Source organism: Haliaeetus leucocephalus, unplaced genomic scaffold, assembly GCF_000737465.1.
Source record: "Haliaeetus leucocephalus isolate CR32 unplaced genomic scaffold, Haliaeetus_leucocephalus-4.0 Scaffold656, whole genome shotgun sequence".
Taxonomy (NCBI): Eukaryota; Metazoa; Chordata; class Aves; order Accipitriformes; family Accipitridae; genus Haliaeetus; species Haliaeetus leucocephalus.
In genome coordinates this window covers 17,331,916-17,348,567 of record NW_010973092.1, presented here as the reverse complement: position 1 = coordinate 17,348,567, position 16,652 = coordinate 17,331,916, and the positions used below count along the sequence as shown (strand labels likewise).

Sequence of the window (16,652 nt, the reverse complement as noted above, 5' to 3'; positions counted from 1 at the left end):
GTGGCTACTTTGAGAATTTGGTGTAGACTGCATGACTGGTATAAATTGAATTAGTCTCATGACAAGGACATAGTCCCCTTTTTTTTTCTATCTGCCTGATGGAAAGCAGAAGAAAGCCCTGCGTGACATATCTTGACCTGCAATGTCAATGTGCGCTTTTGTGACAGGCTCTGATTTCTGGCCTCTCATTTGATAAAGCCAATTTGGTGGAAACTAGAAAGAAGGCTTGCTGCAACACAAAATGTACTTACAGAAAGAGTGTCTGGTGGTGAGTACAGATGACTGCCATTCAGTCTCAATAATCATTAGAAAGCCAGAGTTTCTTTCTGAAAATGGGGCAAAGTCTTGGGCTTGTATGGCATAGGGATGCAGTCACACCAAATTATGCACTGTTTAATATCCTGCACCATGGTTTCATGTACCTTTCTTTGTCCTTTTCTCTCAGCCATCCCTGTGCCTTCCATTTCCTCTATTTGCTTATTTATTCAATTTTTCTTTCCCATTCTTCTGCCTTCCTTTCATCTTCCTATGTTTCTCTCTTCCTCCCACTTTGTACCCTGAACCGGAGTGAAATCACTCCCTCTATTCCATGCTGACAGGGCACCAGCAAAGAAGTAATTGTGAATGCTGCTTTTCCTTAGTCTGAAAACATCCCAGCTTTCTGATTTTGTGTCCATTTCCCATTCCTGATGCCCTCCTTCCTGCCTCCACTGGCATTGGTAGAGGGGTTGTAAACTTGGAAAATTCCAGTGGAAATATTTATAGTGCATCAAAGGAAAAAGGAACCGAACGCAGGTTATGTAACAGAAAACTGTAACCTGCAGTGTTCGTTGCTCTACCCGCACTCACAAGGCAGATGTAATGATTTAAATTGAAATATTTGTTACGTTTTAAGTACTAGAAAAACATTTTGAATTGCTGTTGTGTTGGGTTTTTTTAAACAAGGTTAAAAATTCTGTCGTTCCCAGTGATACACAATGCAGTGGGTTTTTTTAATGCAGTGGCTCAAGATCTTTAGACTATAAATTTGCAAAACTCACAAAAATTGATTGTCATTTTTTCCCTAAATATTAATTTCAAATAAGGGGCTGTAATCTGAGCAGGGGTAGCCAAGTATTTTTGCAGTCTGTAAACAAACAGAAGCATGATGAGAAAATTACATTTACACTACAGGGCTGCAATTTGAAGGCATAAGATTTGGCTGCAGGTACTCTGACAGCGAATCATTGGCATTGGGCCACATGGTCATGACCACATTTGAGCAATGTTTTCTGGAAGTTCTGTCATTTGTATCATGAATTCTGGTGGGTTTTGTTGGAGAGTCATTTCAGCTCATGCCACAGATCTCTAGAGGAGATAAAGCAAATTGAAAACATCGTGTGGTGTAACAAATCCAGAAACATCTACTTGTATATGTATATATTCCATTATCTCATGTAGAATTGAGAAATATGTTCTTTTTTTAATGCAATGTATTTTTTTTTCTCTTCCCTTATTTAGAGACCTGAGTGAAAACCAGATAAAAGGAATCCCTAGAAAGGCCTTTCGAGGAATCATTGATGTGAAGAACTTGTAAGTGACAACTTCATTAATATTTGTTGTGAAAAACATTCTGCCTAGGTTACATCTGGCTGTTACTATTTGTTTGAGTATCGTGTGGTTAGTTAACTCTGTGCAACACAAAAGGGAGCTGTGGACACTGCTCTGTGCAGCAGGTTATCGTCAAGGACCTCACGTGCTACTTTGGTCCACATGTACACTCTGCAACATACCCGGGGAAGTTTTGAGCAAATTAAAAAAAATATACTTAAAGACTTTACCCCTCCCTGCAGCATTGTCCTGCAAAATCCAGTTCAATCACAGTCCAAGCCTTGAAGCAAGATATGCATAGGAAAAGAAGGGGTAGAGTTTGGGGGTGAAATTGAAATATTTCACTTTGATTAAATTTTCTGTCCCACCACTTGGGTGGGAAGTAAATATGGCAAAATGTGGCACACAGGCACAGTAGTTGAGCACAAATATCAGAAAATGAAAAAATAATGTGGGAAAATAACTGTGCATGCTTTGACAGTTTGTATTGAAAATTAAAATAATTTTTTAAAGCTATTAAAGATAGAAAGGTGAGTTTTGCTGTTTGTGTTAATGAAGCTAGTCTGTCCTAGCCATTTCCTATAACATATAGTCTGAAATAATGTGTAAATAAAGACTTTCAGTTCTATATTTCCAGAGCTGCTAGAGGGTCCTACATGTACCAGAAGTGCATTTTTGTGCACACTCACACACTAACACACCATTGGCATCATTAGTCAACACAAGGTGAATTCAAAAAGGAAATAATGGCCCACAAGTTGGCAGAGTCAGGATTTCCTGAGAAAACTTGCAGCCACCCTCAGAACCATTTCAGAGCCATTAGTATTAGCACTGTGTTACCCCGCCAGTAGCTGAAATCTGATAGCCCACGGTGTAAACATAGCGTAAATAGTGTGGATTTTTTGTTGTTGTTTAGCTGGTAGAAGAATCAGCTAAAGGAGATCTAAAAAGATGAACTGTTCTACAGTCTTGCAATATACTTGTGCTCTGTTTTCATTTCTTGCCCCAATGAATGACCTCTTTAAGCATCGAGACAAAAGTTTTTTCTATAGGCAGCCTGGAAACTGTTAAGGGCAGTCAACATGAGTCAGAGCATGACCACATCTGCAACCAAAGGCAAAGCACAGTTCTTCTACTTCCGCTGGTGATGCTGTTGCAAGGAATATCACATCACTGCGGTTTGGGCAAGGGAGACAGTACTGCAAAAGACCAAAGCAGGACTTCCCCCAAGCTGGAAAACATAGGCACAGGAGCAACGCTGTGAGGTGCCCCCTGCGCTCTCTGAACACTGTGTAAGGTGCCTTTGGAGACTTTGGGATAGACACAACATAAAGACTTTTACACATCATATAAAGTTTACAGCTGTTTCTGCAGGCATTCAGCATACTAACCTTGTGTTTCTTCAGTGGTTTGTTACTTACTTTGTGTATATTCAACAGTGACTTTAGCTTTTCAGGTATGAGGGCTTTTTTACCTGAATGTCAGCCTGAGGAAACACATTCTGAGGAGCCAAACTCATCTAAGCCTGTACTCTCATGTTGCTCTTCAGTGCAAGAGCATCAGAGGACCTGTGTGAGCAGGTCTAGTTTTTAAGACACAGGAAAATACTGGAATATAGTTTATAGTGGGAAGAAATTTGTGGATTTTAGTCAGAAGCATGGCTTTTTTTGTCATGTTAGCATGAACTTTACTTACACTGTCTAATCTTGAGGAACAATAGATAGTGTTTTGTTTCTGAAAATCTAACTTTCCCATCTATAATTCACTGTTAATTGTCTAACTTCATTTAAAATAGCAAAGGTTGCATTCAGAGTTGATTTCACCTCTGGCGAGCTGTCAGAAAAATCACAAGTGTTCTTTGATTTATGCACCCAGTCTCATTGCAGAAGGAAGCAGGGTGTCACCTTTACATGAGCCGATATCAAGGGATAGATGGCTGCAGTGCTTACAGGAACTCTGTAAATGTTGGGATCTAAATCTCTAACAAAAAAAATGTGACTGTCAAGTTAGGCAATATCTATTATTTTGCTGTAAAAGACAGTAACAGAAGTACTTCCCTGTACTGTTTCTGTCTTTCAGGAATACTGAAGTTATCACAGAATCAAAATAATTCTGGTTGGGAGTGACTTCTGGAGGTTATCTTGTCCAACCTCCAGCTCAGCAGGAGCACAAAGCTTAGTAGTCTTATTAACAGATGTACTGATGTGAGCCAGGAGTCCTGATTGTTTGGATAAATAGCAGGAGAAGCAGACTTTTCGCTCAGATCTATAGTCATTTTTTCTTGATAAGGAATGGATGAATTGTGTGCCCAGGTTTGTTCATTACATCAGATGACTGTTGCTTCCAGACACAGACTACTGCCCTACAAGTTGCTGCGAAAAATGTGACAAAATCTTCAGCCAACTTGCTGCTGGAAATGCATTAAAATTTCTGCAGCAGTAACTCTAAGGTTGTGATGCAAGTTGAACCAAGTTAATATTTAAAGCTGTTAAAGCTTTAAGCAGTAAGCTTAAACATGCCAATTCCCATTCTCAGTCTAGATTTGGCAGCCAAATTGCTCCCTTCTGAGTCACAGAAATGACCATGCCAATGAGCGCGAATGTTCAAGCACCTAGAGGAAGAGAATGAATCTTTGCCTTTCAGTGCCATTCAGCTGTTCGAACACCTGCACTGCTAATCGCCTGGTGACTCTCTGACACATATGCGCTAATGTGATAGCAGCAGGGTTGGCCGTTTCTATGGTTATCACTTTGCAGATTTATTGTACTATCTCAGAGTTCTTCCACCTTATAAAAAGCGTATTTTTGCAGGATCTTGCAGACTTTTAGACATAAGAAATAAAGTTGCATATTCTCCTACACTCTCCAACCCTTTCCAATTTATCTTTAAAATTCACGTAGGGAAAGGCTGCCATGATCTGACATATAACATGGTCTCAAATCCTTCCAGTTTCTACGTAAAGTGTCCAAATGTCGTGGCAAAAATAATAGCTCTGTAGATGTTATAACAGGGACACAGCAAGAGCTAGACCACGTGAAAGTCTCCAGATGAATGCTGTCTTTAACAGCAGCTTGGAAAGCTTCCCTCGGGAAAAAATGCAGAGAAGTTGATGCAATAGACTAAGCCAGGGCATGAATTCCTTTCGGATACAAGCTCTGAAATATGCAGCCTAAGGGCTTAATATAAATTACAGTGGGTGCCATTTGGAAACCCTGTGAGAACTACCCTATCTCAGCATGGTCGTAGCAGGAAACAACACAAAGTGGCAAGCTGTGTCCAGTTGGACCACATTGGTGTAAAAAAAAAAAAATATTCCTGACTTTAAGGTAAGAGGTACTGCTGCATGTGCTAAGTGATGAGAGTCTTTGATGGAGTCCCTCGAGCACCAGGACTGCAGAACTGGCTTGGTATTGATACAATTGGGGTCATTAAAAAAAAAAAAATTAAGATGATAGGAAAGAAAAAAAAAGTTTTATAGACAGCAGTGTTTCAGGATATTTTTCACCATGTCCTTCTTTTTAAATGGTAAAAGCTTTCTATCTTTTGTCATTCTCTTAGCAGAGCAGTGAGCCCAGGAAAATGGGCTCAGATAAGGGCTTTGCTAAAGAAGAGCTTTTAAATGTCAGGGAGGCCAACGTTTCTGCATGAGACAAAGCCAAAGCAGAGGCTGGCAAGATGAGGTTTTAAAACTCCCAAGTGCAGGGAATTTTGTTGTTTGAATTATTTTCATATGAAGTATTTTCTGCCGTTTGACTATAAAATCAAAGGAACAATATGCATACAAAGAATAAGTTAGTAAGTTATTTCTAATTAAAATATAGAAATAATTATACAGCTTTTAGAAAGTTTCATGAACACATAATGTCCATTGCCAATAGTAAATGAACTTATATGGGAATTTGGCATCAACTGACACTTTGAACATATTGTAGAATAGGTGCATAAATGCTACTCAGTGGTCCTAAAAGAGTTGAACGAGAAAGGGCAAGAGAGGGCCAGCTTGCAGTGCGCACCTGTATTCAATTTCTGTTACTTAGAGAACAGGAAATGTTTCTTGCAGGAATCTAGCCCCAAGTAAGCACATTTATTTCAAGAATTAAAGGATATGGATTTGGGTCTTGTTGAGCTTTAGGCTAACTCAGTGCTGTCAAGCCGTGGCCTTCCATCATAAAAATATATAGAGCAGCTTCTTGGATTTCTGCATGTTTATACTGCTTGTATCAAGATAAGTGTTTCTCTGGTGAGGCATTCCTGCAGTTTCTGTTGAATTAACCTGCCCAGCCCACCTTATTGAGGGCAGCCAGATTCCCAGAATAGGAATGTGCGGAGGTTGACTCAAATAAAGATCCTGTAACAGCAGCAACCGTTCTTTTAAGGTGTTGCTTGTGGTTATTGACAGTATGCTCCCGGCTCTTCCTCTTGCTGTGCTCTCTTCAGGGCTGTGAAGCTGAACATAACCAATAGAGCTGCGTGGGCATCACAAAGCATTGTAGGAATGTGATTCTTGGAGGCATGATGATATCACGGCTTGTTGTGTTGCAGTGATCATTCCCCTGTAAAAAATGCACAGGACAGATTTCAAAGAATTACTCTTCCTGGCACGTTGCTGCCCTGAGTCCTTTTGCCACCTCTTGACAGAAGTTTATTCCTTTGTTTTGCAGCATTGCAGTACGGAAGATCAATAGCCCAGGACTTACCAGCAAGCAGAGATCTGCCTGAGACTAAAATGGCAAGACTCTGGTTGTGTGTTTCCCTAAGCCTTTGCTCCTTTGTCACCCATTCCTATCTTGCACCTTTCAGGCTGACGGAAAAGCTACTTCTGCAAGCAGTGAGAGTGCAAACGTACATCTTGCGTATATACAGAGTGCACAGACTTGGTGGCTATGTCAGTGCTGCCTCCATGACCCACATCAAAGAGCAAGTGCTGGTGGCAGGGCTGGGTGGTAGGAACTCCCCCATGTCCATACTATCTATTCACATCAACATATCCCAGGCCAGGAAACTAAATGAATCACTGAAAGGAAAACATGAATACCTGTGCAGTGCGGATGTGTGGGGAGAATGACAGAGCAGCAGAGCAGAGGGGGAGCCAACCTGATGGTGTAGACACCCTGTTAGAACACCACGCAGAGCTAGAGCCACATGAAATTACACAGTTACTGCTTTTTCTGTGAGGAGTTGCTGCCATTTCTTGTTCTTGATTCACTGGAACTCAGTTCTGTGCATATTCAGCTTCTGTCTTTTTCCTTATGTAGGCTTTGACTACAAGACAGAATTTTGTAGCATTGGGATTCCGAAAAACACAAGCTAACAGGTTCATCTGTCATGATAATACAGGCTCATTGCATTTCTGTCTAAATATTTCTCAGCCGCACATAAGATAATAGCTCATATTACTAGACCTGCAAGCTGCTTTCCTTGTGTCCCGGGGCAAATTAGGAAATTGTGGGTAATATCCTTCTTTATAGCCCTAAGGGTTGCTTTGGAGGAAGAAATTAAGCATTTAGATTTTTTTAAAAAAATACAGACGTACTTTAGCACATATGTAACATTTAACACTTCTATAAGTCAGTATACATTTATTTTCCTAGTGGTTACATTGCCTATGCAATGTAAAAAATCAGAGCTGTGTGAGTGCTGTAAAATATTTTTGTGACTATTAGTTTCAGCTTCTTATTTTTTAAATGGCTTTTCTTGGAAGATACTCTTACTTTTTCTGCATGCATCTACTATTAGTATTGATCCATGTGACTTTTACAAAAATTAAACATCTAGATTGCACATTCAGGTTTTGGAAAGAGCTGAACTTGCTCTTTATGTTGAGAGGTATTTTGCATTCACCTACACAAAATACAACAGCATTCCTATGTCATTGTTTTATCCATCACAACCAGCACTGCAGAGCATATTTGTAATTTTTGCCATTCAGCCATAGAATAGAAATAATTAAACATACCTGTCAAGGTAAAATAATGAATAAACCCAAGGAAGTAATGATGGATTTGTGTGTAGCCATTTCACTAGCAGAAAGCAAACAATTGTGAATTATTTGCCATACATAAATATGCAGTATATCTTAATGAAATGTTACACTAGAAAACTTAACTCCTTTAGTCTGGGCTCTCAAGCAGAGCTATTATCCAGAGCCCTCTGAAATTCCTTGCCTTAGTTTCCTGACACTTGTGTACAGTACTCAGTGTTACTGTTGCAGTCTGCAGTAAAATAAAACAAAAGGAGGAAGATAAACAGCCAGATTTTCCACTGATTTGGTATAAAATCTGGAATAAGTCTACTGAAGTCAGTGGTTGGCCTCAAATAAAAGCAATGAAATGGCTAGAGGAGAATTGATTATCGCATGTTGGCTTGTGTATTTGCTTACGTATCTTTCAATAGACTGAACAATATGTGTCTGTATTTGATGATGTGCGTGAAAGGCGCAGTATATTTTAAATATGAATACATGAAAATTTAAAGAAAGGATAAATTTCTGTTATGGAACAGATTTCAGGGTGCTTTGATCTCAGCTGGTATTTTTGAGTGTTTTCAGAGCTGGCAAAACAGGTCAGAAGTACTGAAACAGTCAGCTATTTGAAAATACTTGTTAGAGACATGCCTTTTGCACTCTCTAGGGGGTGAAAAGATCGTATTACCTCAACCTTAAAAATTTGTAAATAATTTTCCTTCTCCTTATTCTTAAATTCACACTGCACTCAATGTATTCCAACAGTGTATTCCTTTCTGTCTCCTTTAATTGGTATTCATTGTGATAGTGACCATAATGAATTCAAGAGATATCTCTGTGGCCATCACATTTGCTTTCCTAGAAATTCCGTTGTAATGTAGCATTATTATAACATTAAAATAACACATTACCAACTTACCACCTTCTATGGAGAAACATCACCTGCAGTGTAAGTTAATTTTATGAATATATTAGTTTGAGCTTTTGCCATCTGTTCTACCCCTTATAATAAATGCAAAAACCATATATTTCACAATTAACTCATTAAAAAGATATGATTGATTGAAATGCACATGCATGTTCCCTACACAATGCAGAACGCGTTTTCGTTAGCCCCGAGCTGAAGGTGCCTTACTGCTCGCGCTGTCTGTTTCCATCAGGAACATCATAGCTGCTGCAGCCATAGCCAAGAGTAAACCTGTTAGGAATGTAAAGATTAAAACTTTAAATTTAATCCAGAAACCGTATCCTTTTAATCACAGTTTCTTTTCTGCCTACAGTGAATAAGCATAGCCTTTTTTTCTTTTTATTTGTGCTGCAGTGGGAAGGGTAGGCAACGCATACACCATCTGTACTTCCTGACGGTGTGTAGAAGTACAGCATCTGGGGCACAAGGGTGTGTGCCCTGTCTGTGGGGAAGGTTTATATCCCTTCCCTCGCAGAAGAGCCTTGTGCAGGATGGCTGAGGCTGAGCAAAGTGTCTTGAATAAGGAGTTAATTCTGCATTTTTCTAGAATATGGTACACATAGGCAGTGCCTTCTGAATAGCTGTGCTCTCTACCAGTTTATCATGATTGTTGAGAAATATGGTGTTGATTTCAAGTGTCATTACCACCCTGAAACTTTTGCATATATGTCTTTTAACGTCATAAGGAGTAGTCATTCAAAATGACCTTCTTTGGAATAAAGTTTTATGGGATTTTTGCATTGTCCACTGATGCTAAAAGATGCCAGTTCAGCAGTAATCTTGCTAGCTGGTGAGCTATTGCAATCTTGATAGTGCATTTTTGCAAATGCTCGGCAGTAGTTTTATGTCAACTTTTCACACGGTGAACTGCAGGGTTTGGTCCCAACCTGCAGGATATTCCTGTATTTTATGAGAAGAGCTGCTAAAGGGAATGCTGCTTCCTTGCATCAGGGAGCAATGGCAGAAACATGTGCAGACTAATAATCTGTAAATTCTGCAACACACATGATAAATACTGGAAAACTCCAGAACCATTTCACGAAGTATTTAAATGTATGTCATATTTGGTAGTGTGATTAGACTATACTTGCATTTTTTAAACACATTTTGGTTTATGTAATCCCCTTTCCCATGTCCCTCGCTAATAAATAAAACACCAGGTGGAGTAACCCGCACAGAATGATCTTAAATCTGTTGAATGTGCTAAACTACCACTTGTACTTCACTTGAGATTGATTTCACAGATTGTAAATGCACTGCTGATTTTTTTTTTTTTTTTTTTTAATGAAAACATCTGCATTCAGTAGAGTGGATGTCTGTGCTGTTCTCCTGTCCAGTTGCATTTCAGGAAGTATTTGTTTCATGGATGCCCATAGTTGTGGGTTCAACTGGCCACAGAGATCTGTCACCGACAGCTCATTAAAAGCCAAACCATCACTCCTGAGAAACAGATTTCTTCACTGTAAAGGTTGCTTTTCCCTGAGTAAAATGTCAGATAAATAAAAGCTGAAATATCTCTTAAGTGTCCTCTACCTATAAAATAGAAGTACATAAGCCAGTAGTACTTAGTGGTGGAGGATGTATGTTTGGTGGCATTTAATATTTTTAAAATTTTCATTTTTCTGATGTGAATCAGAGTTGACTACCTCCGTAATAAGGTTATACATAATTTTGATTTACCTGATTTCTGTATGCAGCATATCCACTGCAATATATATTGTTTTCAATATCAATTTTTGGGCAAACCATAGATTTTTAAATATTTCTTGTAGGCATAAGACAAGCATAAATACCAATTGTTTTTTCCTTTTCTGGTAATGTATTTCAAGCGTCATTTAAAGATGGCACTTTCCTTGTTCACATGGTAAAATTCTAATGCTGATGACAAAAAAATGAAGTGTACCATGTAGGCCTAAGTCATCCTTTCCATCTACTTCAAATTCTGTTCTGATCTTCCTTGTGCTTTGTATTTTGCATAATTTATTGCCTTCTCCTGCCTGAGAGGGCTTCTTCTATAGCCATTACTAATGCAGCTCTGTAAGTTGGTCATCAGTGGGGGTTTTGAAGAGTGGCATGGATGTGCTGTGTCCTGTCAGGAAAACAGCACATCTGACACAGTGATGTGAACCGTTTGCACAGGAGACTGAAAAAGTTCAGTATTTGAGTGTGAGAACCCTAGGCTCGATGGTCACTTCTAAAATTTGTAGTGAATTTTCTGTTTGATTAGGTGAAAAATAATTTAAAAAATCAGTTTGGGGAATCTGGAGATTTAAGTTGTATGTAATTCACTTGCCTAACTGTGATGTTGGTATAGATTTTTAAATGAGGCCACAAGCTCCATGTCCAGAGCTTGACAACAGAAAACCTTACCCCTAAGTTTGAATGGGATCCATTATCTGGGGTTTGAAATCTGCTACAAAAAGTCAGGGTGACTACTGAGATTTCCAGCGATTACTTATCTGCTTACTTATTTCGCTGAGCTCTGCTCGGTGCTTTCTGGGCTCATTATTCTTTTATCCTAATAAAGCATAGATAAATTTTGATGTAGCACCCATGCTGCAGCACTGCTTTTTGTACGGAGAGTAATGAATAGCAGATTTGGCCCTTTTCTGGTTTAATAGTCTTACAAAAGTCTCTTTGACAGAAACAAAGTGCAGAAAATACCATGATTTAAAAACAGGCTATGTGGTATTCTTACTGTCCTTTTGATATAAAACTTGATTAAAATGGGATGTGACATCAGTTGAACAAGTATGAAAATCGAATTTTCTTTATTTTGTACTTTTTTACACTAACCTATGCCTACAGTTTATCCTTGTATAATTTATGCTGTCTTTGTGCCATACCTTAATTTTGAATACATTTGTTGAAAATTTCCTGTAGTATTCATCTATGATTGTCAAAAGGAGCTTTTATTCTGAAAAAAAGATAGTGCTGCTTTTAATTATAATTCTAAATAGCTTCATAACCACTGTGAACTCTGAATTTACATCATTTTTATGATAGCCACACCATTCCAGGTTTATTGATTTTGTCATTTGCTTCATTACATTTAATGCAAACCTTTTGTATGGAATTATTCCGGTGCTGTGCTGGGCATGGAGGGGTCAGCATATGCAGTCTCTAGCCAAAACAGCATAGCAATATCATTTTAGTGCAGACTCCACGAATAAATGGGGGTTGTAAATACTGTCCACCAGCAGAACAAAGTTTGCCTTCTCCTCTTGACCTTTCCAGCTGGACAAAGTTAAAACCATAGCTTGAGTCTGGGGGTTTTTTTTTGCCTTCTCTCCCCCTGTGTTTCAGCTCGGCTCTTCAGTCAGCGCAACACATGTCTGTTAGCTAGAGAGAACAAGGGTCTTTTGGCACAAGAGCAGGAGTCGCGGGCAGTGCCTGCTCGTTCTGTGGCAATGCCACGCTTTGCCGCGGGATTTGTCTGGCAGGACCAGTTCTGTGCAAAATGGAGATCTTGCCTACAGCGAAGAGATCTGCAGGGAGTGCTCACCTGCTGCTCAGAATCAGTTTTGAAGAGCCAATGTGCTTTTTGGCTTTCAAGGCAGAGATACTGTGGGTCTCTGGAGTCGCCAGTTGTTTTACCATTTCACTGGGATTAAATTTTGATATTTCATTTTGTAAATAGGCAACAGTGTTCCTGGATTCATTGTACCTTTTCAGGTGAATAAAACTTCCTCAGTTCTTAATTAATACTGCATCACTTTTTCTGGATAACACATTTATTATTTTTAATCTAGCTTCGTTAAAAAAAGTGATGAAAACACTGGTGCAAAACAGGTAAGTAAACGGATTCTTGTTTTCTCCAGAAGGCAATGACTTAGGCTCAAAAATTAATTTCAGTAATTGATTGGGGGACTAGATTTCCTGCACCGCTCTTCCTTGACCACAAAATAAGATGGATGTCCCCCGTTCTTGACCCCACCTCAGCAAGGCTGCTGCTTGGCTATTGTCCGTCCTCAACTCAGCTGCAGCTCTCTGTGCGAGAGCAGAACCAGGTATTTAAAACGACGACAACGACGACAAAGCCTGTATAGTTTCTTGCCACATTTAGAGCACAGAAGGGAATGATTATGTTTCTCATTCAGTGATTCAGTCTGTTATATGGCTGCACTATCTTGCAGTTGGGTGGCTCCATGAGATAAAGTGGCCATAGGAAAATGAAGCCACCTGCAATTCAGTTCAATTCAAAATTGTTATGCCTTGAAAGGAAAACATTTTTGGAGGAAAAAAAGAATTAAACTGTAATGGTATAATTGTATTTTACAGTCTTTTCATCATAAATTGGTTTTACATGAACATATGTTCTCTGTGTTTATACAGCAAGGGATGTTATACAGTCGTTTTAAACAGATAAATCGCTGCGTCATTTGAAAATTTCCTCAAAAGAAGCTCAGATCATGTAAATCCTACATGGATATTAAGAATATCCTGTGGAGGATCCTCGTTTTATTTTTAAAAATCATGTTTGTGCTTGGATCTGCAGTGTTTTCCTCCAATGTAAAATAAGGATCTGACTCTAAGTGAAGCACAGAGGGAATCCTCAGGCACTCAAATATCTGTTATGAGATTATTAGAAATAGTGTAAAGTTGATGATCTAGGTGCAAATCTGAGAATGGCTTTAGTAACATAGCTTCAAGGTAGGCAAGAATAAGAACCCTCTTGTTTAAGACCAGATGACATAGGGTGAATGCGAGATAGAGGTATTGGAAAGGGCCGTCAGATGATGGTCTCATTTGTACAACTGATTTCTGTTACCGAATATCGTTTTCCTCCACTTTTTTTCCTACCAAAAGCCTGTGGGATCTAATTTTGTGTTTGTTTACCCTTTGGTAGTCCCATAAATGTCAAAGAAACAAATGTGAGAACTCTATCTTCATGTGGAAGTAACCTCTGCTCCAGTCCTTTGTGGTTTTTTTTAAAGCTCTTTTTGGAGTTATTTTTCCAAATCATTGAACAGTAGTACAGTAACGCTACAATAATATGCATACACAGCTTGTCCAATGTGCTATTTTCACACTTGGAATTCTTCTTCCTTTCTTTTGTTTTACTAGGGAAAGTGAGGATTTCTTAGTTGTTCTTTTGAAGGAACGTGAGACTTCCAAGAATGATCATTTCCCTATATAATTCTGCCTCAATATCCTGTCAATCAGAAGGCAGTCATGATATGTTAATACTGGAATATAGAATGCTGCTTCTCCAAAAAAAACCAAACCCCAAACCCCACCAAACCCTAGAATTTAACTCATTTAAACAGATAAGATAATGGGCTATATAAAACTGTGACGTGATGCACAAGATTTCTTAAGGCAAATGGTTTGCATTAAGATCCCTGTAAGCAGTTCTTGCTGCATTTCCAGGTGCACAACATACGAGTCACCGCATCCAGTCTACTCAGTGCAACAAAACATTTTTCTTTTTCATGCACATTAAAAATTGCTTGTCATAATGTGTGGTGGGAAATGGATCTTTCTGGTGTGAAAATTAGCTTTAGAAATTAGATTTTTTTTTTTCTTTTTTTCTTCTTCCTTCTGCTTTCTTTTGTGACCCCTCAGTAGCCCTGTACGTGAGTTTCACCCTTGAACCTGCTTTATTTTGTATTTAATTTATACGCTTAAGCTCAGGTCATATGCAGCATCAGGTATTGATTAGGTCCTGCTTTTAAAACCAGTCTTATAAGGAAGATGACTGCTGTAAGGAGGTCAAGTGGTTTTCCTGGAATGATTCACTGAATAAGGGGGCTCGCATTTATCTGAACCGTTTTGGTGGGGGTTGTTTTGTTGGTGGTGGGGTTTTGTTTGGTTTTTAGCTCTCTGCCTTGAGCCCACATTGCTTTTCAAAGATGTGGCACTCTAACTTCTTGTGGAGCAGCTGGAAAGCATAATTAAGGGTTAATGTTCAGGCGCAGTGTGGGGTGGGGGGGATAAGCAGCAAGCTCTTGCCAATAAGTTAGGCAAGCAGCACTCTCAGGAGAGTGACTGAGAAGGATGGGAGAAATGTACTGTGAAGCCAATTGTGCAGGTATCCTCTTTACCTACTTACAAAAGATTTGTTGCTTTGATTGCAAGAAAGAAAACTGTGGGGCAGGGCTTTTCTCTGGCCATTTTATTTAAGTGCTGTCACATTTCAGTATGAATTAGATGTTTGAGATTTTGTTTAAAGGGTCAGGTAAAGTAACTGGTATGCTCTTTTGATCCAAACTTGCTGCTTAATCCTACTAGAGAGTAAAAGTTTTCTTGCACATGACTGCCTTTTTGTTATGACAATCCTGGCAGAGGAAGCAGTTGGCTCTGCTATGAATATATTTATGGACTAATGTCAGGAAAAAATACTAATAAAAACCCACCACCTAGCAAGACAAAATTCAAAGTCATATGGATTAAGTTAACTTTTAAGATTCTTTGTTAATGGCTTCAATTTTGTAAGGCTTGTAGAATCATTATTCAGTGGCTTGTAAGTAAATGTGAATGAACGGTTTGGACATGTAACCATTTATATTTAAGAAATCACAATGTCTGAGATAACCTGAAGGTTGATGTCTCATTAGTTTCAAAATGAAATATTTTTCTTGAAAAAAAATTAAAAACTTAGCAATTTGTGGAGAAAAATATCAAAGTCTGTAACTTCTAGGAAAGTCTGTATATAAACCTGCCTCTGCAATATTTCCTGTTGATGTTAGATGTAATGTGTAAAAATTCATTAATAACACTAACTATATTTCTAATAATGAGCCATCTTCTGTATATATCTATTTTCCTGTCTTTTTAAATTGGAGATGCAGTTATTTCATGGTGCTGTTTTTACCAGTTTTAAACGGAATAATTCTTTCACATTTCTGTTCATTAGAAGTCCTGCATTTGAGATAAATACACACTTTTAAGTTACCTTACTCAAGTCTCCTGCAATTTGGGATAAAGCCCTTTGGAGGTGACCTGTCATCCTGTTTTTGCAATGCGTGTTGTCTTGGAGATTATGGTTGTCCCATGGTACTAGGATTTCTAAACTGTGAAGTTTCAGATCCAGGGTCAAGTTATTCCTTGTCCAGCAGTTAATCTCTCCAAGTGAATAGTGATCCAGAAGGAAAGCTGAAAGAAAGATTTCACCACCTTTTAGGCTGCTTTTAAGTTCTACCCAAGAACTAAGCTTATCTGAGGAGATCGGGTGCCAGTAGGGTTTTCAGTTATATTTTACTTTCAAGTACTGCAATTCAGTAAAACACTAATGCTGTTATACATGTTTTACCTATTATCTTTATAAAATCTACTTTGTGACAATAGTAATATTACCAATAACTCTATTGCATGTGAGTGGTATTCAGCACTTTTGACATAAACTCTCCCTGTTCTATGTTTTAGGTTGGTACTTTACATGTCCTGAGGCCGGGGAAGCATGTTTTAATTTAGAAATGATGTAGGTTAGTGGAACTGGAAGTGTTGCGTTCAGTTCCTGACATTTTGTAAAACCTCGTTATGCTGCTGACAGCTGTGCGTCTGCAGGCCGGATGAATAAATATATTAAAGAGTGAGGGACTCAAATACTACAGCAATCACATAAATACCAAAAATAGTTGGATGCTATTTTCTTTTATGAATTAAAAGAGATAGACCTATGGTTTCATGCAGGTGGAAAGAAGCACTCCCTGGTGAATATGTGGAAGAGTTGTCCCATATGCTTTCTGCCCTGTTCCTGCAGGATATTTAGTAGTGCCACATTGATTTAGTAAAACATTGTTCAGAAAGTTAAAGACCTGCTAACAAAAACTGAATGTAGTGATCCAAACATTTTGGGTACTTATGGTTCATATGGGTGTTCAAATAGGAACATTTGTTCCAAAATGCTTGTAAACATAAATCCGCTGGATGGATTGCTATCCTTACCCTGGGTGATAAACATTTCACAGATGACATGAATTTGGCTGGCTTGAAAACAATAAAACAAAATGGCTTTTTTGTCAACTGTGATCCAGTTTGCTGTGTATTTCCATAGCACTTTTCAAAGTATTTAAAAATTGATGTAATTACTAGGTCCCCAGATAACCAAGAGCAACATTATTTTTGGTTCCCATTTAATATATCAGGTCATTTATTTCCTTTCCCCCTTCCCCCTTCCCCCTTCCCCCT

At 38.6% G+C, this 16,652-nt stretch overlaps 1 protein-coding gene across 4 annotated transcripts in view; it reads left to right on the top strand.

Annotated features, from left to right (window-relative positions):
* SLIT3 (slit homolog 3 (Drosophila)) overlaps nucleotides 1–16,652 on the top strand; it is a 531,488-nt gene that overhangs the window by 273,136 nt on the left and 241,700 nt on the right. For all 4 annotated transcript variants that reach the window (XM_010579134.1, XM_010579133.1, XM_010579136.1 and 1 more), the window contains exon 5: nucleotides 1,501–1,572. In XM_010579134.1, the coding sequence (XP_010577436.1) occupies nucleotides 1,501–1,572 (72 nt within the window). The remainder of the gene's footprint in view (nucleotides 1–1,500; nucleotides 1,573–16,652) is intronic.